Source organism: Phocoena sinus, chromosome 3, assembly GCF_008692025.1.
Source record: "Phocoena sinus isolate mPhoSin1 chromosome 3, mPhoSin1.pri, whole genome shotgun sequence".
Classification (NCBI taxonomy): domain Eukaryota; kingdom Metazoa; phylum Chordata; class Mammalia; order Artiodactyla; family Phocoenidae; genus Phocoena; species Phocoena sinus.
The window spans coordinates 41869100-41896741 of record NC_045765.1 but is presented as its reverse complement, the minus strand read 5'-3'; the positions used below and the strand labels follow the sequence as shown (position 1 = coordinate 41896741).

The 27642-nt window shown below is 48.1% G+C and overlaps 1 protein-coding gene across 5 annotated transcripts in view; it reads left to right on the top strand.

Moving 5' to 3' along the window:
* The first annotated feature begins 6415 nt into the window (after positions 1-6415).
* GALNT10 (polypeptide N-acetylgalactosaminyltransferase 10) overlaps positions 6416-27642 on the top strand; it is a 227358-nt gene continuing 206131 nt past the window's right edge. For 2 of the 5 annotated variants that reach the window (XR_004349224.1, XM_032626928.1), the window contains exon 1: positions 6416-6706. Coding sequence is in view for 2 of the 5 variants with exons in the window: in XM_032626928.1 (XP_032482819.1) it covers positions 6548-6706 (159 nt within the window). In the remaining 3 variants the exon portion in view is untranslated. The remainder of the gene's footprint in view (positions 6707-27642) is intronic. The other 3 variants (XM_032626929.1, XM_032626930.1, XM_032626931.1) reach the window with 3 other exon arrangements.

Here is a 27642-nt window from a genome sequence, read left to right as displayed (position 1 = left end):
CTGACACCAGTGTGAATGAGTTTCCTGAGTGCAGGTTTTAAAGAGGTGAGTGATTCGTTTCCCAAATGTTTGTTGAGAACCTATATTGGGCCAGGTACTGTATTAGGCATTGAGGATATGCTGGGGAGGAAAACAAACAAATGGACAAAAACAAGATGATCTCTGCCAGTGGTGCTCACAGTGCAGCGGAGGACACAGTCCAGGGGAGGACACATATCAAACAGTCACCCTGTAACTGGAAACACTGTGACTGTTTAGGAAAGGCACTGCTAAGGGGAGCTTAGTCTGTTCAGGGAACTCTCTAAGCGTGTATGACAAGCTTGACAATCTCCAAGAAGAGCAGAAGCAAAGCTTCAGGCTTGCACACACACAGAAGTCCAACACTCATAGTTTCTTGGCTTTTCCTTAGAGTCAGGTTGACCTCTCTTTCACCAGCTTGGAAATTATTTCATTACAGAGTCACGATTATCCTCGTTTAATGTATGAGGAAACTGAGGCTCAGAGTAGCTAAGGGACTTGGCCAAGGTTAAACAGTGTTAGAGGTGTTAGAGTGTTAGAGTGTTATCAGGTTAGAGTGTTATCAGGCCAACACCTCCTGACTTGCTGATCCATTCCGCTTTCACACCCCCTCAGCTCAGGCCTAGGCCAGACCAGCCAGAGGGTAGAGCCCCTGACAAACGGGGCCAACCACACTGAGAAAGCCAAGGTAAGGACATCTAGTAGGAAAGGTTTTCCTATCCCCATCAGGAAGGCTGATGGCCTGCACCTGTCTTGTTGCCTCTCTTCCAATTGACCCTTCTTGCTGAAGGATGTCCTGGGGAGACTGAAAGGTCTGCCTGTTACTCATGACAAGTGGCAAACTGAAGAATGAGCAAGACAGTAAGCAGATCATAAAAATAAAGGAAAAGAAAAGAAAGAAAAGGAAGTAAAGATGGGAAGATGAGGGAAGAGAGGAGATACTTACCATTCATCAAAAGTATGCATTCAAAACTTCCTATGTGCCAGGCACGTATGTTCCAGGACGTGGGGACAGAGCAAGAATGATCAGTTGAGATCTCAGCCCCATGCAGCTGACCTTCTATTTGGAGGAGCTCAATAATAAACAAGTCAACAAGCAAATACATAAAACTATGACCGAGAGGGATATGCATTATGAAGAGAACACAGTAAAATGGAAAGTACAGAAGAGAGCACTTTGGGTGGGTGGTCAGGGAGGGTCTCTGTGAGGAGAGGATGTTTAAGCTGAGATCTGAAAGCTGAGAGAGAGCAACAGTGGAGGAAGATCTGGGGAAACAGCGTTCCTGGCAGAGAGGCCTTGGGTCTGGAATGAGCATAACGCATTCAATGACCAGGAAGAAGGTGGGTGTGGCTGGCTCGGAGGGAGTGACAAGGAGCGTGACAGATGAGATCGGAGAGGCTCGGGCCAGAGGTGGAGGTTTTTGCCATGCAGCTGAAATCCTGTTCATCCCTCCTCGGTGCTCTTATGGGTGCTGGACTCCACCCACAGTTACCAGTTACATTAGGCCAGCATCTGCGGTAAGCCCTTTATGCGAATTATCTCATTCAATGCCCACAATAGGCCTAGGACGGCTCATTCTGAAAGCAACATTTCTTTTTATTTTATTTTATTATTAAAATTTTTTTATTTTATTTTTTAAAACTTTTATTGAAATGCAGTTGATTTACAATGTTGTGTTAATTTCTGCTGTACAGCAAAGTGACTCAGTTATACACATATATTCTTTTTCATATTCTTTTCCATTGTGGTTTATCACAGGATATTGAGTATAGTTCCCTGTGCTATACAATAGGACCTAGTTGTCTATCCATCCTATATATACTAGCTTACATCTGCTAATCCCAAACTCCCAATCCATCCCTCCCCCACCCCCTACCCCCAGCAACCACAAGACACAAGACAAGTCTGTTGTCTTTGTCTGTGAGTCTGTTTCTGTCTTGTAGATGTGTTCATTTGTGTCATATTTTAGATTTTACCTATAAGTGATATATGATATTTGTGTCTTTCTTACTTCACTTAGTATGATACTCTCTAGGTCCATCCATGTTGCTGCAAATGGCATTATTTCATTCTATTTTTATGGCTGAGTAATATTCCATTGTGTATATGTGCCACATCTTCTTTATCCATTCCTCTGTCTATGGACATTGAGGTTGTTTCCATGTCGTGGCTATTGTGAATAGTGCTGTTATGAACATAGGGATGCATGTATCCTTTCGAATTACGCTTTTGTCTAGGTATGAAAGCAACATTTCTTGTTCAATTTCAGTTGATGACTAGATCAGTTTTCCCAGGAAAACAGCCTGAGCTCACGTGCTGCTCACATGTCTCCAATGGTATTGTCTTGGTGCATGAGATACAGCACTGAGAGGATCCCTCACACCCACCCCTGGGCCCCACCACCACATGCCCAGTGCACCCCTGAGATTAAAGCTGGGTTCACGGGCTAGAGTTTCTGTTGAGGACTGAACCGGCTGGTGTGCAGCTTTGATCAACAAGTCACTCAGGTAAGACATAAGAAACAGCTCAAATCCAATTTTGTGCAGGATCCTCCTGGGAGCTGGAAGGGGTGGGGAGGAGAGAGACACGGAAGATTTTCCCATACACGACCTCAGCTGCTATACTTCGCTCAACTGGTAATTATTTAGCACCTACTGTGTTCCAGGCCTAGAAGGAGCCACAGCTTAGCTTCATACGGTAGAGCAGAAGTAGGAGCTGAAATACATGTGTGCTGGCGCCGCTAGCTCTGCTTTGGCCCGGGGGAGACGGGCACCCTTTTTTCAAATTCCTCAACCTAGAAGGAGCACTGGTTTTCTGATTCACAAAAAGAGAAGTGTGTGCTAGCAGAGGCAGGGCATAATGCAGAAGACAAAAAATTACAAAGTTCCTCCTTGCTTGGAGCTCACATTCCAGAGAGGGAAACCAAAAATGATACCTGTTCTGAAGAAAAATCAAGCAAAAGGAGATGATGGAGGCGATCTCTGGTATTTTATCGATAGATCAGCTGGTGAGGGAAGCTCTCTCTAAAGAACATTTGATGTGGTTCCTGAGAGATGGCAGGGAGAGAAGCACGCAAAGGTTTAGAGGAAGAGATGCAATGGCACAGCAAATCTGCAAAGGCCCTGAGACCATTACCAACCTGGTGCATTTGAGGAATATAGCAGTAAAATCAGTGTAACTAGAAGGGAAGGAGAGAGGGCACAATCCAGAAGTCAGGCCAGATCACTGAGGGCCTCATGGGTTGTGGTAAAGATACATCGACTATTCTAACTTGAAGGGAAGTCATAGGCCAGTTCCCAGGAGCAGAGCAAGCCTCGTGTTTGTAAACGGATCACTCTAGCTAGCGTTTCTAGCACTGTGTGTGGTGCTGTGGAGGTGCATAAAAGTGTTGCCACATTGTGTTTCCCTCTATAAACTTCCACTTTTGTCAAAGAGACCGGATGGAAATTCAATTACAGAAACACTACAGCAACCGCACGATAAAAACCACAGGCTATTCAGTGCAGTATTATTCACCATAGCCAAAAAGCTGAAAATAATCCAAATGTGCATCCATGGATGAATGGATAAGCAAAATACGTATATATATACAATGGAATATTATTCAATCTTAAAGAAGAGTGAAATTCTGACACATGCTACAACATGGATGAATCTTGAAAACATTATGCTAAGTGAAATAAGCCAGACACAAAAGGTCAAATATTGTATGATTCCACTTATATGGAGTACCTACAATAGTCAAATTCGTAAAGACAGAAAACAGAATGGTGGGTGGTTACCAGGGGTTGAGGGGAATGGAGGGGGGTGTGGGAATTGGGGAGTTAGTGTTAAACGGGTACAGAGTTTCAGGTTGGGAAGATGAAAAAGTTCTAGAAATGGAGAGAGGTGATGCCTACACAACAATGTGAATGTACTTAATGCCAATGAATGGTTAAAATGGTATTTTTACCGCAATAAAAGAATTTAAAAAGGCATAGGGCTAGGATCTAGGGATGGAAGAGTGGGTATTCTAGGCAGCGGTAATAGCAAGTGCAAAGGCCAAGAGGCAGGAATGTGTGTGGTGTGCTCTGAGGAACAGGAAGAAGGCCAGTGGGCTGGGGCACAATGAAGAGAGTAAAGGGTGAGGTCTGTTCATAAATAGCCTTGTAGGACCTTGTAGTTCCTTCTAGGAATCCAGTGGAAGATGTGAAGCCATTGGAGGGATTTGAGCAGAGGGATGATCTTACCTGATCTTTGTTAAACCAGGAGCATTCTGGCTGCAGCTTTCTTTAATCTGAATCTCACTTGCAAACAAGGTTAAGAAAAGCACTTACCTCACAGAGTAACTGTGAGCATTAAAAGAGGTAACGCTTGCCAAGGGTTTAACATGGTGCCTGGCACAGAGTAAGTATTTCAATCAAAGGTAAGCACTACTGTGACAAATCCAAAGACAGCAGCCCCCTGAGGAGGAGTTTTGGAGGACTTCATGGAGGAGGTGGCAGTTCAACTAGACATAGAAGGATGGACCAGGTTTCCACTGACAGAGATGGAGAAGAGCAGGCTTTCTGGGTGGAAGGAGCTGTGTGGTCCACAGCATATGAAGGAAAACAGCCAGCAACTGGCAGGGCAGAAAGCAGGAGAGAATGTTTGATCAGCTCTAGCCTAGGTGATGGGAGTTGGGTTTTTAAAAAATTAATTAATTAATCAATTAATTAATGTCTGTGTTGGGTCTTCCTTGCACGCAGGCTTTCTCTAGTTGCGGGGAGTGGGGGCTACTCTTCACTGTGGTGCCCGGGCTCCTCATCGCGGTGGCTTCTTTTGATGCGGAGCATGGGCTCTAGGTGCGGGGGGCTTCAGTAGTTGTGGCACACGGTCTCAGTAGTTGTGGCTCACAGGCTCTAGGGCTCAGGCTCAGCAGTTGTGCCTCATGGGGTTAGTTGCTCTGCGGCATGTGGGATCTTTCTGGACCAGGGGTCGAACCTGTGTCCCCTGCATTGGCAGGCGGATTCTTAACCATTGTGCCACCAGGGAAGTCCAAAGATGGGAGTTTTGAAGTTTTCGTAGCAGATGTCAAGATCCAAGCTATGATTGCAGAAAACTGAATCTCCATTGCCCACCCTGGAGCTGGAAGAACTGGGAAGCAGGACTCGTCAGGATGCTGGTCCAAGGCTGGGGGGCTAGCAGCTAGCCAGGCATGGGGGTCAGTGGCTGGGCTGGAGACCCAAGAGAATCAAGAGAACGCATGTGGGGATGGCAAAAAGGCAGGCAACCAAGAGGGCGCGTCGTCCCTCAGCATCAGAGAGGAAGCAATTAAGTGAAGGCCATTGTAGGAGCCACAGGCATCGCCATCGGAGGCGGGCCCCTTAGCGGTCCGTCCGCAGAGCCCAGACGGCCCGACTTCCTCAGAACCCTCACCACGGTTATAGACACATTCGCTTGTCTAATGCGATCATGTGTTTAATGTTTCTGCTCCCAGATGTCAGGGCTCGAGTCTGTTTTCATTTCATCCCGGTGCCTGGCACAGTTTGCCGAGTAGCTGAAGAGGAGATAGGAACCGACAAAAGATTTCGAGAAAGGGCTCCGTGAGCTGAGTGCCCAGAGGCACACGTAGGACTGGAGGGCATTCCAACTCCAGGGAGGCTGTATTCGCGTGAGAAAAAGTCCTGCAGAGAAGTTCCGGGTACCTCCCCGCCGGTTGGCAGGGACAACAGACAGGTGGCGGGGTGGGGGGGTACAGCACCCCCCAGTTTACAGAGGGCATTCACACCTACTGCCAGGAACTCGGAGGGAAGAAAACCAGGGCCCGCCCCCACAGAACCTCGCGCGTGCAGCGCAGCCGCGGCTCCTTTTCCCGCCTGGGAACGCCGAGGCCCGGGGGGGGGGGGGGGGCAAAGGAGGTCCGCAGGTCCTCTGGACCGGCTCTGTGAGTGGGAAGTCACAGTCCTACTCCCTGGTGCGGAGTGTCCGGCCGGGCTCCAGCACGATTTGCATATCCCTGGGGAGCCCGAAAACTCTCGGCTGGAGTCCGGAGCCGAAGTGGCCGGGCGGGACTTTGGGGGTCCCTGGGAGCGCGTCCCAGCCCACACCAGTTAGCGCCCAACTTGCCAACTCCCCGACTTTCGCAAAGCTCCCGCGGGCGGGGGAGCAGCGGAGGAGCGGGCCGCACCATCGCGGCCCGAGAGGGGGGAGCGGTCTGCACTGGGCCCTCGCCGCGTCCAGGCGGAGCAGAAAGAGCAGCGAGAAGGCCGCGGCTCGCGGCGTATGGCTCTCGGCAGCCGACCCCGAGGAGGCGGGTTGGGACGCGCGGCTCGGCAGGACTAGGGGGCGGCGGTGTTGGAGGCGCCACCCCCCCGCGGTTGCGGCGCGGTGGCGGAGTCCGGCTCCCCGGCCTGCAAACGGCGGAAGTGCCGCGGAGTTGGAGCGGGGCCGGCGCCGCGGTCGCTTCTCTTCGCTGAGGTACTGCCGCCGCCGGGCGGACGGGCGGACGCGCGGAGCTGGGGGCGGCGCGGCGGGGCCGGCGGGGCGCGGCGGGGCTGACCGGCCCCGATGAGGCGGAAGGAGAAGCGGCTTCTGCAGGCGGTGGCGCTGGTGCTGGCGGCCCTGGTCCTTCTGCCCAACGTGGGGCTCTGGGCGCTGTACCGCGAGCGGCAGCCCGACGGCACACCCGGGGGATCCGGAGCAGCGGTGGCCCTGGCGGCCGGACAGGTGAGTCCCCCAGTTGCCATGCAGTTGGAAACACGCTCTTCCTGAATTCACATCTGGCCTTCGGTTCCTTCCTTCATCGGCCCCTGTCTGCCTCGTCAGAGTCAGGTCCAGAGACTCCTCGGTTCTTCCCATTGTTTTAGGTGGGAAAATTGAGGCTCAGGGAAGGATAGGACTTGTCCTACGCTATTCAGAAACCGAACCAACTGATGCCCAGTGTGATGGTCTGTTTCTTACCACAGGTTACCATCCTCTTTTCTGTCCCTGTGTGGTGTCCCCTCACATCTTCCAGCATCCCTCTCTTTTGGAGGATCCTACAGCCCTGTATCCCAGGATGACTTTTTCTGGAGATGTTGGTCCTTCTATTTGGTGTCCAGGTCTTTTCCGCTTTTTCCCCCACCTGCTGATCGCGATGTTTCCTACTCAGGTCAGCTCCTTTTCTTGTTTACCCATCTGCTCAGAGAGACACCTGGGCCTTCTTCCTCTCCACCCTCCTTCTTTTCCAGCCGTCTTTCTTTCCCAGATCCTGTGGATTCCTCGGCGGATGCAAGGATCACGCTCTCCTTGGAGCTTCAGGCCCTGGGAGATGGTGGTGGAGCTCTGGTCTTTGAGGGGCCTGCTGCCTTTGACTTTCTGGGAATCCAGAAGTGGGGGCTGTGGTGGGAGAACCCTCAAATTCCCCAGAGGCTATTTGTGCCCAGTGCCCAGTGCTTCTCAGAGTACCCATGGCCCCTTCTGAACTTGTCCAGGCTGATTAGGTGTTGTGTTCCTTGCAGCCAAGACTGAAATCTTGATTATTTTTGCCTTCTCTGAACTCACCTATGTACGTTTGTGTGTGTGTGTGTGTTTGAGAGAGAGAGAGAGAGAGGAGTACATGTAGACTGCTAGCAAAAGCTCTGTCACATCACTCCTACTGTCCTAGCTCCTAGGTGCCAGTGAGGCTATATATGCATGAACTGTTTCACACAGTGGGACATTTCAGGTTCTCTTGTGGGATTTGCTCGGTCCCGTGGAAAGTGGGTAAGTTGTGCATCAGGGTTGAACTTGACTGATGGTTGGCCGGATAAGGGAAGAGGCTGACTTTGGATGGTTTTCCTTTCTCTTCCCAGGATCAGGCTGCTGTCTTGAGTACAGAGGGCTCTTTGCGACAGGGCTGACCAGTTTGAAGGCAGCCTGTCATTCTGGTAATTGTTGTAAACCATCCTGGACGACCTGGTTAATTCTTTAGGTAGATCTACTGTTTGGAAAGTAAGGCCCCAACTCCTTTCCTAAACCCCTGGTTCAAACCCTGACAGCTGACTTCGACACCTCTCTCTTAAATTCTGTATCTATATGGGGTTTTCCTTCTTGAAATCTGTTCCCACCCTGTACTAGCATCAGGGTCAGGAGTTCAGGGTTCTGTCCTCAGCTTTACTATTAACTTGCTGTGTGTGTCCTTGATCACCTCCCATCTCCCTCTCTGAGCCTCCCTTTCTCCATCTGTAAAATGTGTTTACTGGTCCAGCTCCAGCTTTCTGTGATACCGTCAGTGAACCAATGTGGAGGACAATGGCCACTTCTTTTTCCTTTCCTGAGGCAGGAGCCCCTTGTAGCATCCCTAGCTGTGAGGACTCCTTACTGGACACAGCCCCAGATCAAGGGGGCATTGTCCTGCCCAAGTGCAGACTCTCCTTTGGAATAGCTGTAGCCAGTTCTGAAATAGCTCCTGACATTCTGCCTCTGCCTGGAAAAAGCCCTCGTATTTCATTTGCTGTGGATGCCAGAGAAATCCTGATTTTCATTTTCTATAGACCCAGATGTGTAGAGAGAAGGTCAAGGTTAACTGCCAGTTTAGCCTGAGCTTTCAAAGTAAATTAGTCACTTGCACAAGAGGGGATTGATGGAGTAAGGCAGCCTTTTGGGCAGAGAGAGAGGGGAGCAACAGCTGGGCGCTGCTCGGAGCCCTTAACTGAAATGGACAGAGAGGCTCATCTGGGAAGGTCTAGTTCTTGTTCATTTCATTTTCTCTGGAATATCGTGAAGGGGAAGAGGAGAAAGAAGTGGTAAAAGGGTTTGGTGGTGGTGGTAGGGGGTGCCAACTGATGATCCTTGCTTTAAAGAAAATATCTTAGCCTCCTGGGAGCAGTAGAATGGAGCTATTTCCCCAACGATCAGCTCTTCTAGGTGCCATAGGATTCAGCATTCATCTGCTGCCTTTCAGGAACACCCTGCCAAATTTCCACACAGCCCCTTTTTGTTTCACTCTCCTGCAGATGCATAGCACTAGGCTTCGCCTCGAGTCCTTTTGAATGTCAGCTGGCCTCAAGGGAGGAGGCTGACTTCTCAGAGTGCTGGTGTTCCATCCCTCATCCCAGAGCGCTGGAACGTGCACGTACCACATCAGGCTGCTATCTGGGGAATCTGGCATCTCAAGCACACAGAGCTTCTTTCGACAGGGCTGACCAGTTCTGAGCTCAGCTTGTCACTCCTGTAATTGTTGAGAATATCCCAGAGCACCTCATTGATCTTTCGAGTAGAAATAACTGCAGAGGCTCTGGAGGGAAGTCGGACAACAGGATTTTATCCAAATGAAAACTATATTCCTTGTGGATTTGAGAGAAGTTTCCTTGCTGGTAACATACTCACTGTTTTAGTCCTTTAACTCCTTGATTTCTCCACTGGATTAAGGAATACAGGATTTTAAATTCAGAGGGTTTATCATGTGCCAGAACATAAGTCTGTGTAACTTATGCTAGTTTATGCTTAGTGTACTACTGGAGCTGGGTAGGGCGGCTGATTCGTAAAGGACACATAAAGCTTCAAGGATTTGAGCATTCATCTGGTCGGACAGCTGGTTTCTTGGAAAGTAGCAAAACCAAGCAAGAAAAGCCAGTCTTGAAGCCACCTTCTTGTTAATTTGGGGGTTGCCTCTCATTTCTAGTCCCAGTCTGCTTAACAGCTTGGTTTAATTCTCTGATCTGTTTCGTATTCCAGGCTTGGGAACTGGCTATTAAAAACCCGTGTTAAGGAAATGTGATGCAGCGCCTCCCCATTTCTGAGCCATAATCTCTTGTGAAAATGACTTCATTGGATAATCGCAAGCATGCAATAGAAATTGGTGGGATAATGGAATACCAACGACTTTAATTTTCAAATATCAAGAGTTTTTCTCATTGTTTCAGAGCTGAACTTTATTCTTAGAACATCCAGAAATCAATACTTCCCTCCCTCCGCCCCATTTTTTTATTATTCCTGGTGGCAGAGCCTGACCCATCAGAAAGTTGAGTACCACAGAAAGGTAGCCATGGAATGATTTGTTTAATTTTCTACAGAGGGGTTAGGATACTTTAGATCGCTAATCACTTCTCTGTCTGCTTTGCCCAACTGAAATCTGATGCCACTGGGGAAGGGTTGTTGATTTACCTGAGCAAATCTGACTTCCTGCATTCTTTTTTCATCCTAGGCTTGCAGTTTCCTAGGGAGCCCAACTGATAAAGGTCTGGGAACAGAGGCCTGGGTTTTAGTTTATTACTCTCTTGCCCTGAACGCACTGTGTGACCTCAGGAAAGTGGTTTAACCCCTCTGGGCCTTAGATTCTCCACCTGTGAAGTGAGAGCTTAGATTCAGAAGGAGCAAGGTAAATGTGTGTCAGAAGAGTGCTTCCCCTCCCCTGGCCAGGGCAGACGCTGCTAATCAGTCACTTTCCCTCGAAGCCCAAACTTGGCCTCTGACTGTTTCTCAACACTGCTACTCAAGTGGAGTTAATGGCATGTTGAATCTTATTTCAGTGTAAGGGAGAGATACTTTGTTAGGACTTTCCCAACTCCAGCATCCTGGGGTCTGTGGGTTTGGAAGCTCATGTTGGAAAGGCCTGGATAGCAGAAGTGTGTTTAAACAGGCCGCCATATCTACCTTGTGATGAGACCACTGCTTAGGGATATGTTTATATTCTAATGCCTCCTCTCAGGCTGTGTTCAGCCTTTAATCTGTTGGTTCCAGTGACGTGATAACAAAGAATGGAATCAGGAATGTAAAAGCAAAGGCCCATTTAAAGGATAACCATCTTGCTTGCTAATTGTACCTAGTCCGCAGTCAGCTCTTACACAGAGATGGCATCAGGATCTCATCAGTAAAAGACACTCTGAGGCAAACTTGGCAGCCAGAAATGTGTCCCGTGGCAGCTAAATGCTCACAAGGTGTTTGCAGTGGGCTCTGTATTGTGCATACATCTGACTGTATGTCATGTATGTGTCAGAGCCAGCAAGGGAAGAGCTGATGCCCCCGATGCCCCCAGGAAGTCTTAAATAATTTGATTCCTGCTTCTCAGAGAGCCATTGTCCTCATGCCCAAGAAAGGAGGTAGCCTATACGTGCCTGAGTTCCTGTGGCTAAGGAGTGCATCGTGGCCTCTCCTCCCAGAAATGTCTTAGAGTAGAAACCGCATCCTCTTCTAGCACATAGCTTAAGCCTTGGCACTTGGAAGACAGTCAGAGCGTGTTTGCTACAGGAGCTATGCGTGTCAGAGCAGGAACGGTGCTACAAAAGTTATCTAGTCCAAGCCCCTCATGTAGTAGATACGGAAACTGAGGCCCAGGAGAGGGGAAATCAGTTCTCAGCGGGAGGGAGGCAGACCAGAGCCCAGTTCTTCTCCAGGTTCTTGCTCTGTTTCACCATGCATGCTTTTTCCCTTCACATCCTAATATTTGATCCTTCTCTATGATTATATCCCTCATGAGCCAAGATTATCACTCTCAGTTTTGGAGGCCAGTACGTATTGAGACCGATTATCTGCTGGAACTTACCGGGCTTTTTTGCAGATCTATTTTTGTAAATTTTCTTTCCGAATTTTTACAGTTTTAAAGCAAGTGAAATGTATTAAATTTTAAGGTGGCAATGGGATCCAGCAGGGCAATAGAGGAATTAAAAGGATGCATAGCATGTGGCACCATTACTGCTCCCCGTGGCAGACAGAGCCAATCTGAGTCTAAGAGCCACCTCAGATTCTCTCAGTTGCAGTTAACGGAAGGAATTAAGCCACGTAGGCTGAACTGAGTAAGGGAATATATTAACTCCTGTAACTTCAGGTGTGGTATGATCTAGAGGTTCACATCGTAGACTGAGCCCCCAGGGTAACAAGAAATGGTTGTAGCTCTTTCTCACCTCGTATCCACACCCAGATCCTACAGGAGAGAGTCTGCTTCTTCTGGTAGCTTCTTTATAAGAGAGTGGAAACTTGTTTCCTCTAAACTGTAGCAAGGCTCCTTAGGTGTTATTGGCCCAATGTGGATCTAACCATTCACACTTGTCAGCAGGATGAGCTGTGCTGATTGACCTAACCCACCCTGCAGCTAGGGGTGAGGTCAGGCCACCCAAATCATAGGAAGAGCAGTTTCCAGGAGAAAAATCTGGATGCTGTCATGGGGAGGAGGGGAAATGAAATCTAGGGATGAAGCCAACAAATGTCCACTCCAGAATCCTGCTGACACAGTGTCCCGGGCAGTCACTGTGGGGCATCAGACCCGGGCCTTGAGATAAAACCTCTCTGCCATCTTGGACTCAGTTTTAGTTACTGAACCTGCAGTCTGGAGGTCCGTATTCTCATCCCAGCTCTGCCACCCCCTGGCTGAGATGATTCACTCTGTGGGCCTCAGTGACCTCCTGGGGAAAGCCCGGGCGCAAATGCTTCCAGCACAGGGTAAGTGGAGGGTTAAGATAAGGAGCAGTTAAAAGCTGCTTTTATTTGATCTTATGAGTTCTGCTGCCGCCTTCCTTTCCCCTCACAGGTGTTCTGAGAGCTGTCCCTCTCCCCCACTCCCATACCCCCCATTCAAAGGCAGTTCATTGAAAATTTGTCTCAAGCTGAAAAAGAACTTCTGTCTCTTCAGCTTCGACTTTTTTTCTGCCTGGCCCTTCTTAGCTGGAGGAGGCGGAGTGTTCATACTTTGGAAGCTAGAGGAAGCTAAACAATTCCACTTGCTGTGGTGGGTGGGTGTGTATTTATGAGTGTGTAGCTTTCTCTCCATGTGTCTCTCTCCTCTCTCTTATCTTTGGATGGTTCCTGTTTGCTGCCCTCTGCTGAGTATAGATAGGAGAGGGAAGGGGAAAAGCAGGCCCATTTCTTCCTTCTCTTTGGTTTTGGGAGAATTCTGAGCTTCAGATGCTGAATGGTCTTCAGATTTCCTAGATGATAAAAGCCACAGTATGAAATGACACTAACAAGAAAGATGATGATGTAGATGATAAGATGGTAATGTCAATAATAATTAATAGCAGCTACCATTTATTTAGCACTTATTCTGCTAGGCATTGGACTCATAAGCCCTTTACCTGTATGTCTTGTTAAATACTCACAATTACAGACAGATGGGAGCCAGTGAGGGAGTGGAAGCTCACAGAGGTACAGGTATTTGCCCAAGGATGGCCCAAGGATGCACGGCGTGTGGTTGTGGAGCTGGTGTTTGAGCCTGTGAGTCTCTGACCCAGCGCTGAGGCAGGAGAAAGACCCTGCTTTCCACACCGCCCCTCCACCCCTCCTGCGAGGCTGCCATGGGGGCCCAGATGTCTGCACAGAGGGGAGTGGCCATTGCTCTAAGACTGAACTTCCTCGGTGAGCCCACAAGGTCATTTGGTGACCTTGAAGAGGAACCTTCACCCCACCCCTGCCGAAGCCCCATTGGCATAAGGACTCCCCAATCTCACCAAATTGAGACACTGTGGAGCAACGTGTAGGGCTTTGGCTTTGGAGCTACACTGCCTGGTTCAGGTCTCTGGCCTTGGGCAAGTCACTTGACCTCTGTGCCTAGAATTCTTGGCCTGTAAAGGCATAATGTTAACTCTATGGGGGTGGGCATTCTGAGGGTTGGATGAGTCACTGTGGGTGAGACCCTGAGTACCAGGCCTGGTACAGAAAGCGCTCAGTGAGTGTGGCAGTGCCTGGCTTAGAGTAGGGATCCATTCTTCTTGGCCTCCCTGTGGCGGAGGTAGGGAGGGATGCTTATATTGTCTCTGTCTGGAAGGTGGAGGATAGGTGGTTGGCCTCATGGCACAGGCTGCTCTTTGTATCCCACTCCCTGACTCTTTGGAATCTGAATCAATCATTGGGGGTGCCCACCTACTTCCTCCCCGAGGAGAGAACACAAATCCTCTGCATCCTTCTAGGCAATATTCTTTGCCGCTTCCAGGAAGTATTCTTTGGTCACTCTAGCCCCCAGGGGTCTCTCACCCTGCTTTAGTTCCCCTGAGCCCCTGGCTTTCTCTGCCCATTTAGACCAGAGGCCTTTCCAGGAAGGCATGGTCCTGTCTTTCTTTCTGCTTCTCCCTCCCTGCCCCTGTCTGTGTGTTCTGTGAGCCTCTGGACCTCCACACATGCTGCTCCCTTGCCTCTGACACCCTTCTTCCCTGCCATCTTGCCGCTAAACCTGACTCACCCCTGCTGGGGCAGCCTGGGGTAGCGGTCTCTCCTCAGGGGTCCAGAGCCCCTTATGAAAACATGCAGTGTAGTCATCGTTTTTGATCTGTCCAGCCTGTCTGCTCCTGAAGGAACCTCTATCCCAGTCACCCTCTCTTGATTGCCCAAAGTATTTGCTGAGGGACTGAAGGAGCAGGTGAGTGAGTGAATGATGTATGGGTGCTCGGTGACTGCTGGCCGAGTGCAGGAAGCCTGGCCTCAGGGGATGGTTCTTCTGGAACTGCGGGGCGCTTCGGCGTCCATGAGGAGCCTGGTAACGGTGGAGGCTCCAGGACCCGTGCCCAAGGAGACTGCTTGGGCCAGTCTGGGGTGGGCCAAGGAGCCATGTATTCAACAGATCCTATTGAGAATCCAGCAGGGAAATCTCTCCTCTCCGCCCATGTCCCCAGCTTGTCAGCACCCCCAGGAGGCAAACCTCGCCTTCCTCCCCAGGTGCTTACTCCTTTCCCTCCAGGAGCACTTGGAACATCTATTCCTGGGGAGTATGTTTAGCTGCAGCTTCCCCAAGTTGCCAGCCAGCTCTCCCCGGGGGACTCTGGTGCCTGTTAATAGTGGCACCGTGTCAAATGCAAACAGCTCGGAGTCTGGGATTGGCATCTGGGATGGGCCGTGCCTTTTGCAGATCCCTCCGCAGTGGGCCACAGGGACTCTCTGGGGCCCTAAAGCTTTGCTTTCCTCTGGTGCCTGTGATCTGTTGCCTTTCTCAGATGGGTCCTCTGCCTTCCTTGCTGTGGGGGCAAAGGTGAGATGCCCACAGAGGGGGCAGGTATTGAACTCAGGGCCTTCCCAGGAAGGGTCACATTATGGAGACCCTAGGGGCCTCTCCCTTGAGTTGGAGAGAGTGTGTGATTGGGAACTGGATCCCTGATTCCCAGGCCCAGCTCTGCCTTCTCCTAAAATGAGCACAATCAGCATTCCTTCATCGTGTCGTGGTGATGATTAAATTACATTAAAGGTAAGAAAATGAGCAGAGAGGTTCCATGATCTATCCGGGGCCACACAGCTGGGAAGTGATGGAAATAGGGTTCCAGCTCAGGTGTCTCCCTCGAGCAGAGCTGAGCTCACAGCCGGAGGCTTCCTCCTGCTGCCTTGCCATCCTCTGACCTTGGGTGAGTCCACCCTCTTCCCCGGACGGACGTGGGAGGTTATCACTGAGAGCCCCACGAGCCTGGTTCTTGGATCCATTGTGTTGGCTCTGGAATGCTCTTCTGTGAGCCGAATGCCTCAATGCAGTATTGCAGCAGGTCCCACGGGCCGCCTGGGAGCCTCACTCCTGGGCAGCTTCCCAGTTAACTGGGGCTGTATGTTTGGGCTGGTCTTGCCCTGTTACAAATGTCAGCCTCCTGGAAGAGGGAGAGGCCAGGGCTGCTGAGCAGAGGGGGCTGGCGGGGCTTTGGAGGAAGGTGGTTTCCTAAAGGGAGACAGGTTGGAAACATCTTGGCGGGGGAGTGTGTGAAAATTACTTCCTGCTGCTAGAGCACATTGTATGTGCTCAACTGAAAACTGTTATTTTTGCATGCCTCCTCCTGAGTATTGATCAGTCAGCTGCTGACAGTTCAAATGCATACCTGTGTGCATGCATCTGTGAAATAACCAGTTTCTAAATTCAGCACCTAACTTTACTGAAAAATTAGTGACTGTTTTTGGGGCACCAGGGGCCATAGTTTGAATTCCTGGTTATTTTATTGGTAATAAACCTTAATGGCTGTCTCCTTCAGATAACTTCTTTTATTACTTTATTTGACGTTTGTATTACTTAAAAAAAAAACAACAACCTTATATGGTATTTTATTGGAGGTTGCAAACTGGTGGCCTGTGGGTCACATGTAGCCCAGAGACATGTTTTGTGTGGTTCATCCAATGCTGGCCCATAAATGGTTGGATGTCCTTATTTTTAAATGTTAGTAAGTTGTTGTCCGTACCTAAACATTGGAATATCTCACATTTTTAAAAATTATCTTTTCTGGCTTTTGGGGGAAAATGGAAAGGTCTAGCAGCTGGGCCCGGGTTACAGCATCACAGAAAGTGGCTGGATCTGTGTAGCAGCTGCCCCATCTAGACAGGCTCCGGCTCTTGAGTCGGCCGTGGCCCCTGCCATACTTTGTGACCTCAAACCTGGGTTCCTCACCCTTTCCTGTAACTGTGCTGGCCTCTGGGGACATTTGAGTTTGGGAGCCCTGTGTCCAGTTTGTCACTTGACAGATGAGCCAACCGAGGTTCAAAGAGCATAAGTGACAGGACAAGTTACAGACCCAGTAAGCTGAGGCTGGTCCTTCTGACTGTAAGCCTAATGTACTTTCCAGGGGGGAAAAGGTGGTTACTTGGAAGTGTAAAATATAAGCCTTAGGCTCTTGAACAGACTCACTTAAGTTTATATCTGGATGATTCCTGCTCTATGTGAGACTAAGAACCATTTGCCTTGCCTCTCTGTGTCTCTAGGGGTTCTGAATCTGAGGTCCACCCTGTCTAATATAGTTTGTTCCAACTGTGTCAGGGGCGTGTAGGTTCATTAGCAACGACATAAGCACAGAGTTCACTTTGTTTTCTGCCTGTGCTCCTTGGCATGTCGGGGACCCCCAGTATGTACACTCCTGTTACAGGGGGAGTGTTAGGAGTCTGTGAAATGAGAGGGAAGATGGCTTTCCCAGCAGAAACGGCACATGCCTTTTGTGGGGGGCTGGGGGGCCCTCAAAGGCATCCAGAGGGCATTTCTGGAAAAGATCCTGTGTGAAGGCAGTTCAGCTGAATGTAGCCACCCAGGTCTCTGAGGACAGGGCCCTTTGCCAGGGCAGGAGTGGCTGCAGCTCCATCCCCCTCCCTACTGGAACCTTCCCTTAGAGGTCCCAGGTGGCTGCTGATACGGCAGTGGGGTGTGGGAGGACAGGGCACAGTTGGCGTGGTGGCCAGTTCTGGGCTGAGACTTCCATCACTCTTTCTGCCCTGGCACCACAGAGGTACCAATAACCTGCGTTAATCATTGCACTCTTGCTGCCTTCCGTGCCTGGGGCCCATCTCATTTCTCCACTGTTATAAGTGCTCTTACTGTGGTCATTTTGCAGATGGGAAAACGGGGGCTCGGGAAGCGTTAAGTAACCTCTCGGGCCTGCAGAGCAAACAAGTGAGTGGTGAGACTCAGACTCAGATTTCTGACTCTCAAACTTTGCTTAACTGCCTCTTAACTACCACGTTTTATTGATGCCCGTGGCAAGTCATTTGACCTCCGTTTCCTCATCTGTAAAGTGGGGATAATACCTTCCTGGCATGTGAGCAGAGTACAAGTTAATGGGCCTCATCAGCTTTGAGACCTGAAACTCTTCCTGCATGCCTCACTTTGGGCAGTTGCCAGATCTTGCCATCTGGTGTGTTCACTTTCCCACTGGGGAAGGCGGTAGGGTCTCCCGGCGGGGTCATCCCTGTGTGTCTGGGGTGTGCCTCTCTGAGCCTCCCTCCCCAGCCTGGATCCTGGCTGGGCCGCTGCTCTTCCCCTCCCCTGGCAGCGGGAGAGGCAGCCAAGAGCCCTGCCAGGGAACAATGGGGCACATTAAGAAGGCTGCCAGGTGCCAAGCCAGAGGTAGTAAAGGGACATTTCATTAGTTTTAACTAATTGTCAGGGTTTTGCTCTCTCTGTTTTTCCTCTGTAGCAGTTAAGGTGGCAAAAAGCCCTGGTGTGGATTTCCTCCCTCCGTGGTTTGTGTGGGCTCTCTTTGGCTTTGGGTGTGAGTTCGCCTCTTTCACCCCTTCTGATTCTCAGCCCTCTCTTTTCTCTGTGTATGTCTCTCTCTCCCTCCACCCCCACTCCCTTCCTAGGTGTCTCCCCTCTGCTCTGTGTGTCTCTCTAAGCAAATATGATGAGATATGAGACTGAAGAAGCCATCCGCCTACCACTGTGGAATCCACAATTCTGAGGGACTCTTTCATCTTGCCCTGTCTCCCCCAACTGCATCCCTGCCAAATGGTCAGTCATTGTTGGCTTGAACACCTCCAGTGATGGGGAACTCATTTTCTTTAGCTGAGCAGAGTCCTAGGTAATATGCTGTGGCTCAGTGTGGCCTAAAGGATTTCTTGAGAGTCCACTACTCATCTCTGCAGGCTCCTCTCAAGTCTTTCCCTTCCCAGAAAGTCTTCTTTGACCTTCCTGTTAGAACTAATCTCTGTCTCTCGGAAATGCTTATAGAATTTAGTATGTACAGCTTCAGTGGCACGAATGTTGTAGTGCTATGTTTTGCCATTCCTCTAGGCAGAGGGAAGTTATATTGAAGGAGCTTTCCTAGCAGGACAGCTGAGAGGGTTTCCAGCTGGAGAGAAGGGGTCCCAGAGAGCTGCCATTTGGGCCTAGGCTTCCTCCTGTCTCTAGAAATTCCACCCCCAAACGTGGCCAGTGTATTTTATGTATTCTTGTAGCCCAGAGAATATTTTAGGCTTTGCAGGCCATATGATCTCTACTGCAGCTCCCCAGCCCTGTCATTGTAGTGTGAAAGCAGCAGAGACAATACATAAATGAATGGGCATGCCCTGTGCCAGTAAAACTTTATCTGCAGAATCACGCGGCAGACTGGTTGGCAGGCCCTGGTTTGCTGACCCCATGTTCTGGTGTTTTCCTGGTGGAGGAAATGCCTTCACTTGCTGTGCGACCTTGGGCGGGTCTTTCTCCAAGGACCACATCTCCCATGGATGAATAGACTGCTGTGGGTTGAATCGTGTCCCCCCTCGAAAAGATACGTTGAAGTTCTAACGCCAGGCCCTCAGAATGTGACCATACTTGGTCATTGCCGATGTATTTGGTTAAGATGAGGACATGCTAGAGTAGCATGGTCTTGTGTGACTTAATCATGTGTGACTGACTGGTGTCTTTATAAGAGGAGGGACACAGTGAAGGAAGACGGCCATGTGAAGTCTGAGGCAGAGATGGAAGCTGTGCTGTGTAAACCAGGAGGCCTGGGGCGACCAGCAGCTGGAAGAGGCAAAGGCGCATCCTCCCCCAGAGGCTTTGGAGGGAGGCTGGCCTTGCCAACACCTCACTTCTGAACTTGTAGCCTCCAGAACTGTGAGACAGTACATTTCTTTTTTTAAGCCACGTAGTTTGTGGTAATTTTTTCTGGCAGCCCTAGGAAATGAATGCATGGACCATTTTCTCATCAGATTGTTTTATGTGTGTGCATGAGTATGTTTGTATGTTGTGTTTGTGTGGAGATGGACAAAACACTGTTGGCAAAGGCAGGGATAATTGTCTTAATCTCTTCCAGCGACTTCAATTCCTTTTTAATTCATGGGAAAAATCCTCACTTCCTGTGGAGGATTAGCTTATTACCCTGCACATATGTATTCTTTAGCTAAAGCCATTCTCCTTGTTAAGAGATCAACCTCTTTCAAAATTTTTTTTTAACACTTAGCTATTAGCCTTGAATACCAATGAGTAAACACATGTTACATTCTGCCTTTTACTTAACTGCATTGTCTCTTTGTTTTTGAGTTCCCACTACAGTGGTTTCAACAATTTGTTTTTGTTCTGGGTCCCACCTCAGTTGATTTGGGGCGGGGGTCATTACTATGTGATAGGCACAGAAAACAGCCCCTGCCTTCAGAGAGCTCCTGGTCTACAGGGTACACAGTCAAGTTCACAGTGATGTGGCGCACAGGCAGAGCAGCCTAAGTACTGACGGAGGGGTCAGCCAGGCGATGCCAGGAGGAAGAGGTCAGGAAGGACTTCTGAAAGGCACTGACTTATAAGGTGGCCCTGAGGAAGGTTAGGAATTTAGCAAAGCACCCATACTGGGACTGGGGTCTCTCAGGTGGCAGAGTCATTACACCTTTGGATGCCCTTTAGAGAGTCACTGCAGGGAGTGAGGGCTGTGTCATGGGGGCTCTGATTGGGAGGCTGGTCCTCAGGACACAGCGAAACCGGGGATAGAGTTTGCACAGATGATGGCCTGATCCGAGGTGTGCCTCAGAAAGGTGGAAGTGGCAACGCAGGAGGCACCGGAGGCCGGGGCAGCAGGTTGGAGGCTATGGGAGTGGAGGGAGAATGAATCCATTCGTCCACACGCTGCACGCTGCTGTGGACCAAATGCCGTGCCAGGTAGTGAGGCCACCAAGCTGCGTGACTGTCAGCCCCTGAGCTTCAGACACTCATCATGGTAACTCCTCTGCAGGCTGCTTTGGCCAGACACGGTCTTAAGCACCTTACATACATTATTGTTCTTAATCTTCATAGCAATCCAATGGCAAACACGCTATAAATATCCCCATTTTATAGATGAGGGCACTCGGCACCAAGGAGATGAAATATTGCACCCCAAGTCACACAGCTGGTCACTGATGGAGCTGTGGTTGGCCTGCAGGGTCTGAGCTTTCACCACCACACTTGGCTCCACGCGCCAGCCGAGTCACTCGGGATCCAGTGGGATCTCCCTCTGGTGGCCGCAGGTACGGGGTTATATGTGAGCACACAGGAGAGCCAGTTAGCCCAGATGGATGGAGGGGGGGCGGTGGGAGCAGGGAAGGCTTCCAGAAGGAGGAACTCCTGACCTAAGTCTTTGAAGGCAGGGGCAGGGCTGGGGAGGGGTGGGGAGCATAGGGATTCCCAGCAGAGGGGAAGCACAGTCAAAAACCCAGAGTGGGGAAAACCATGCGGTGTGTGCAGGGTCTCCCAGGTTCATGTTGCTGGCCCCTAAGGAGTAGAGCCAGGAGTGGGCCTGGGAGAGGCTGGGGTGTTGGTGAGGCCAGGTCCATGGGCTGGACTCCACATGGCGGTTCCCAGAGACGTAAAGGGTGTCGGGCAGAGAAATCATGTGATCAGACTTGCTCTCTGACGAGTCTGGAGGTCTAGAGTTGAAAAAGACCTAAGAAGTCGTTTTGTCAACTGCTGTCAGATGTCTGCACGTGAGGCCAGGTGGGACAGAGGAGCTCCCAGGACAGCACTTGCGGGGCCTGAGCACTCCAAGCACGGGATGAGACCCAGAAGGCTCAACCTGTGGTTCAGCTGGCTTTGGGGCCTATAGTTCTATTTCATTCAACATGTCATTGATCCAGCAGATTTTGACTGAATCCTGAATGTGCCCAGGAGGGCTCTCTGCTAAGCACTTGACATTCCAGGAGGAAGGGACGTGGTCTCTGTTCTTGTGCCCTTAAGGACCTGCTGGACCTCTAGGCACACAGTTCCAGGGCAGGGTTGTGAGCAGTTGGTGGAGTGGGCACGGGGCCCTGAAGGCATGATAGGGGATGCACAGTAGCCTTTGAGCTGATCTCTGTGCTGCCCCCTCTCTCCTCGCTCCCTCCCCACCTCAACCGCAGGCTTATAAGGCCACAGGTTTGTCTGGGTTTGAATCCCAGTTCTGTTCTTTACTAGCTGTGAGACTTTGGGAAAGTTATTGAATCTGTCTCCTATGTTAAAATTTTAATTTAAATCAGGATTAAATTAGTTCACGTACACAAAGCACTTGCAATAGTGCCTGGCATATAAAAAGTGGTACATAGATGCTGTTATTATGTCAGATCCAGAATCCCTTAGCCTAACCCCTCTGTATGAGGCGTATTTTAGGATTCAGTTATGTTCGTCAGGGTTCTATCAGGAGAGAGAAACCACCCAGTAATCTGGACATGGAACTTTGAGTATAAAGAACTATTAACTGTGACAGGAGATTGGAGTAATGAAGGATCGGCTATTACGAAGTGAAGAGAGCTCTAAATATGTTCTAAAGAATGTGGGAATAGCAGATACAGGAACAGCCACTAGCCCTCGGGCAGAGATAGAACAGCAAGAAGCACAACCCCGACTCCCTCGCGTTAAGATAGAATTCCTAAGGAAGATATCCCTCCTGGGCTGAGATAGAGCTCTTAAGGAAGAGGGCAGAGATCTTGACTTTGTTGGGGAGGGAACAGCTGTGCTTACTGAATGGCAGGGAAGTAGCTCTGGTGCCACTGCAGTGAAATGTGCTGGAGAAAGCTGTTTGTGGTGGGGTAAGCCGTTCTTGGTGAGGTGTCTCATGGAAAACATTTAGCTACCAAACTGCCCAAGGGAGTAGGTGTTAGGGGGAAGCTGCCAGCAGCTGGATGCTGCTGGTCACTGAAGCTGGACGATGGAGAAGGTGTGCTTGCTACAGGAGCCTGGACCAGAGAAGTCATCCATGCTGCCTGCCTGGCAAATACACCAAAACCGGGATGAAAAACAGAGAAACAGAAAACACTTCCTTCTGCAGTGTCTCTCTAGCATCTGCTGATCACTGTTAATATCATGTTATCTGGCAAGGGAAAAATGTTTAAAGGGCCCAGATCCATCTTCACACAGCTGTCAAAGAAGGTGAATTTGAAGTTGAGAGGCAATAAGTTGTCGGGTGGCATAAGAATCTTTCTGAATTAGGAAAGTTAATACAGCGCACACACTGCATTGTGTAATAGCCCCAGCAGGGTCTATGGTTGCCCCCTATAATCAAAACACATTCTTTTCCCTGTGGCAAAACTGTGAGAATATTCACACTAAGTGAATAAATAAAGACTATAAGTAGCCTTATGTCTGTTCAGGTCAGGTTTTGTCATTAAACGAGTTCCAAAAAAAGCTTTTGGATTCTGAAATCAAGGCTAAGGGATTGTTGACCCATATTATTTTCACTACCTTTCTCCAAGCAGCAGCCAGAGTGGTCTTCTGGAAATATGAATCGTGCCACTGGCTCTCCTGGGGACCCATCAGTAGCTTCCTGTTGTTCTGAGATACAGACTAAACTCCACTCCAGGTCCCTCCCCACATTACCTTCCCCCTCCGCCCTCCATTCTACTGACCTGCAACAAGCCGTGCATTCTCCTGCACAGAGTCTTTCTCATCGCATGGGCGCTCTGCCAGTTACCCTACCACACACACACCCCATACCTGCATGCGTGAAAACGGCTTGGTTAATGCTGCCCCACCCTTTAGATCTCAGCTCAGGTGTCCCACCCTCAGGGGAGCTTTCTGATCCAACACCCCCCAGCACCACATGCACACCCACCAACCCTCATGCCAGTCGAGACTTTTTTTTTTTTTTCGGTACGTGGGCCTCTCACTGTTGTGGCCTCTCCCGTTGCGGAGCACAGGCTCCGGACGCGCAGGCTTAGCGGCCAGGGCCTAGCCGCTCCGCGGCATGTGGGATCTTCCCGGACCCGGGCATGAACCCGCGTTCCCTGCGTTGGCAGGCGGACTCTCAACCACTGCGCCAACAGGGAAGCCCAAGGCTTTTTTACTTTAAAGCACATGTCTTAGTTTGTGATTACACAGACTTACTGTTAGTGTGATTATTTGATTAGTATGTCTCCCTACTAAACTATTCTATAAGCGCCATGAGGACAGTGGCTGTGTCTGTTTTCCCTCTCATTATTTTATCCCCTGTGCTTTACCCAGTGCCTGGCATATGACATATTTGATCAGTGAGAAAATGAATGAACAATCTTGGATTGGATCCTGAACCAGAAAAAAAATTAGCATGAAGGACATTACATCAGATCAATTGGCAAAATTTGGATATTGACTGTAGATTAGATAAGAGTGTTGTTTCAGTGTTAAATTTCCTGATTTTTATGTCCTTAGTCACAGGAAATACACGCCAAAGAATTTAGGACTCGAGGATTATTATGTCCTCAACTTTCTCTCAAATGTTTCCAAAAAAAATTATAGATACAGATAGATGGCAGAGAGGGGGAAAGAAAGATAACAGGAAGGTGGAAAATGGTGACAGCAAACATGGTTGAAAGATTCATTGTGCTTTTCTTGCGTCTTCTCTGTAAGTGTGAAATTATTTCACAATAAAACATTTTTTAAAATTTGGTGAATACAATGGACAGATCATCCAAAATGAAAATAAATAAGGAAACACAACCTTTAAATGTTACATTAAACAAGATGGAATTAATTGATATTTATAGGACATTCCATGCAAAAACAGCAGATTACACTTTCTTCTCAAGTGCTCATGGAACATACTCCAGGATAGACCATACCTTGGGTCACAAATCAAGCCTTGGTAAATTTAAGAAAATTGAAATCACATCAAGTATCTTTTCTGACCACAATGCTGAGACTAGATATCAATTACAGGAAAAAATCTCTAAAAAATACAAACACATGGAGGCTAAACAATACACTACTAAATAACCAAGAGATCACTGAAGAAATCAAAGAGGAAGTCAAAAAATACCTAGAAGCAAATGACAATGAAAACACGACAACCCAAAACCTACGGGATGCATCAAAAGCAGTTCTGGGGTCTTCCCTGGTGGTGCAGTGGTTGAGAATCCGCCTGCCGATGCAGGGGACACGGGTTCGTGTCCCGGTCTGGGAAGATCCCACATGACGCGGAGCAGCTGGGCCCGTGGGCCATGGCCGCTGAGCCAGCGTGTCTGGAGCCTGTGTTCCACAACGGGAGAGGCCACAACAGTGAGAGGCCCACGTACCGCAAAAAAAAAAAAGCAGTTCTAAGATGGAACTTTATAGCAATACAATCCTACCTCAAGAAACAAGAAACTTCTCAAATAAATAACCTAACCTTACACCTAAAGCAATTAGAGAAGAACAAAAAAACTTCAAAGTTAGCTGAAGGAAAGAAATCATAAAGATCAGATCAGGAATAGATGAAAAAGAAATGAAGAAAATGATAGCAAAGATCAATAAAACTAAAAGCTGGTTCTTTGAGAAGATAAACAAAATTGATAAACCACTAGTCAGACTCATCAAGAAAAAAAGGGAGGGGCTTCCCTGGTGGTGCAGTGGTTGAGAGTCTGCCTGCCGATGCAGAGGACACGGGTTCATGCCCCGATCCGGGAAGATCCCACATACTGCGGAGCGGCTGGACCCGTGAGCCATGGCCGCTGAGCCTGTGTGTCTGGAGCCTGTGCTCCGCAATGGGAGAGGCCACAACAGTGAGAGGCCCACATACCGCAAAAAAAAAAAAAAAAAAAGAAAAAGAAAAAAAGGGAGAAGACTCAAATCAACAGAATTAGAAATGGAAAAGGAAAAGTAACAACTGACACTGAAGAAGTACAAAGAATCATGAGAGATTACTACAAGCAACTATATGCCAATAAAATGGACAACCTGGAAGAAACGGACAAATTCTTAGAAAAGCACAACCTTCCAAGACTGAACCAAGAATAAATAGAAAATATAAACAGACGAATCACAAGCACTGAAATTGAAACAGTGAATAAAAATCTTCCAACAAACAAAAGTCCAGGACCAGATGGCTTCACAGGCGAAGTCTGTCAAACATTTAGAGAAGAGCTAACACCTATCCTCCTCAAACTCTTCTAAAATATAGCAGAGGGAGGAACACTTCCAGACTCATCCTACAAGGCCACCATCACCCTGATACCAAAACCAGACAAAGATGCCACAAAAAAAGAAAACTATAGGCCAATATCACTGATGAACATAGATGCAAAAATCCTCAACAAAATACTAACAAACAGAATTCAACAGCACATTAAAAGGATCATACATCATGATCAAGTGGGGTTTATCCCAGGAATACAAGGATTCTTCAATATACGCAAATCAGTCAATGTGGTACACCATATTAACAAATTGAAGGAGAAAAACCATATGATTATCTCAATAGATGCAGAAAAAGCTTTTGACAGAATTCAACACCCATTTATGATAAAAACCCTCCAGAATGTAGGCAGAGAGGGAACTTACCTCAACGTAATAAAGGCCATATTTGACAAACCCATAGCCAACATTGTCCTCAGTGGTGAAAAACTGAAACCATTTCCACTAAGATCAGGAACGAGACAAGGTTGCCCACTCTCACCACTATTATTCAACATAGTTTTGGAAGTTTTAGCCACAGCAATCAGAGAAGAAAAAGAAATAAAGGAATCCAAATAGGAAAAGAAGAAGTAAAACTGTCACTGTTTGCAGATGACATGATACTATACATAGAGAATCCTAAACATGCCACCAGAAAACTACTAGAGCTAATCAATGAATTTGGTAAAGTAGCAGGATAAAAAATGCACAGAAATCTCTTACAGTCCTATACACTAAAGATGAAAAATCTGAATGAGAAATTAGAGAAACACTCCCGTTTACCTTTGCAACAAAAAGAATAAAATACCTAGGAATAAACCTACCTAAGGAGACAAAAGACCTGTATGCAGAAAACTATAAGACACTGATGAAAGAAATTAAAGATGATATAAACAGATGGAGAGATATACCATGTTCTTGGATTGGAAGAATCAACATTGTGAAAATGACTATACTACCCAAAGCAATATACAGATTCAGTGCAATCCCTGTCAAACTACCAATGGCATTTTTCACAGAACTAGAACAAAACATTTCACAACTTGTGTGGAAACACAAACGACCCTGAATAGCCAAAGCAATCTTGAGAAAGAAAAACGGAGCTGGAGGAATCAGGCTCCCAGAATTCAGACTATACTACAAAGCTACAGTAATCAAGACAGTATGGTACTGGCACCAAAACAGAAATATAGATCAATAGAACAGGATAGAAAGCCCAGAGATAAACCCACACACATATGGTCACCTTATTTTTGATAAAGGAGGCAAAAATATACAGTGGAGAAAAGATAGCCTCTTCAATAAGTGGTGGTGAGAAAACCGGACAGTTACATGTAAAAGAATGAAATTAGAACACTCCCTAACACATAAAAATAAACTCAAAATGGATTAAAGACCTAAATGTAAGGCCAGACACTGTAAAACTCTTAGAGGAAAACATAGGCAGAGCACTCTATGACATAAATCACAGCAAGATCCTTTTTGACCCACTTTCTAGAGTAAGGGAAATAAAAACAAAAATAAACAGATGGGACCTAATAAAACTTAAGTTTTTGCACAGCAAAGGAAACCATAAACAAGATGAAAAGACAACCCTCAGAATGGGAGAAAATATTTGCAAATGAAGCAACTGACAAAGGATTAATCTCCAAAATTTATAAGCAGCTCATGCAGCTCAATATCAAAAAAAAAACAAACAGCCTAATCCAGAAGTGGGCAGAAGACCTAAATAGACATGTCTCCAGAGAAGATATACAGATTGCCAACAAACACATGAAAGGATGCTGAACATCACTAATCATTAGAGAAATGCAAATCAAAACTACCGTGAGGTATCACCTCAAACCATTCAGAATGGGCATCATCAGAAGATCTACAAACAAAAAAATGCTTCGGTGCTTTGTGACCGCCTGGAGGGGTGGGATAGGGAGGGTGGGAGGGAGGGAGACGCAAACGGGAAGAGATATGGGAACATATGTATATATATAACTGATTCATTTTGTTGTGAAGCAGAAACTAACACACTATTGTAAAGCAATTATACTACAATAAAGATGTTAAAAAAAAATGCTGGAGAAGGTGTGGAGAAAAGAGAACCCTCTTGCACTGTTGGTGGGAATTTACATCAGTACAGCCACTATAGAAAACAGTATGCAGGTTCTTTAAAAAACTAAAAATAGAACTACCATACGACCCAGCAATCCCACTCCTGGGCATATAC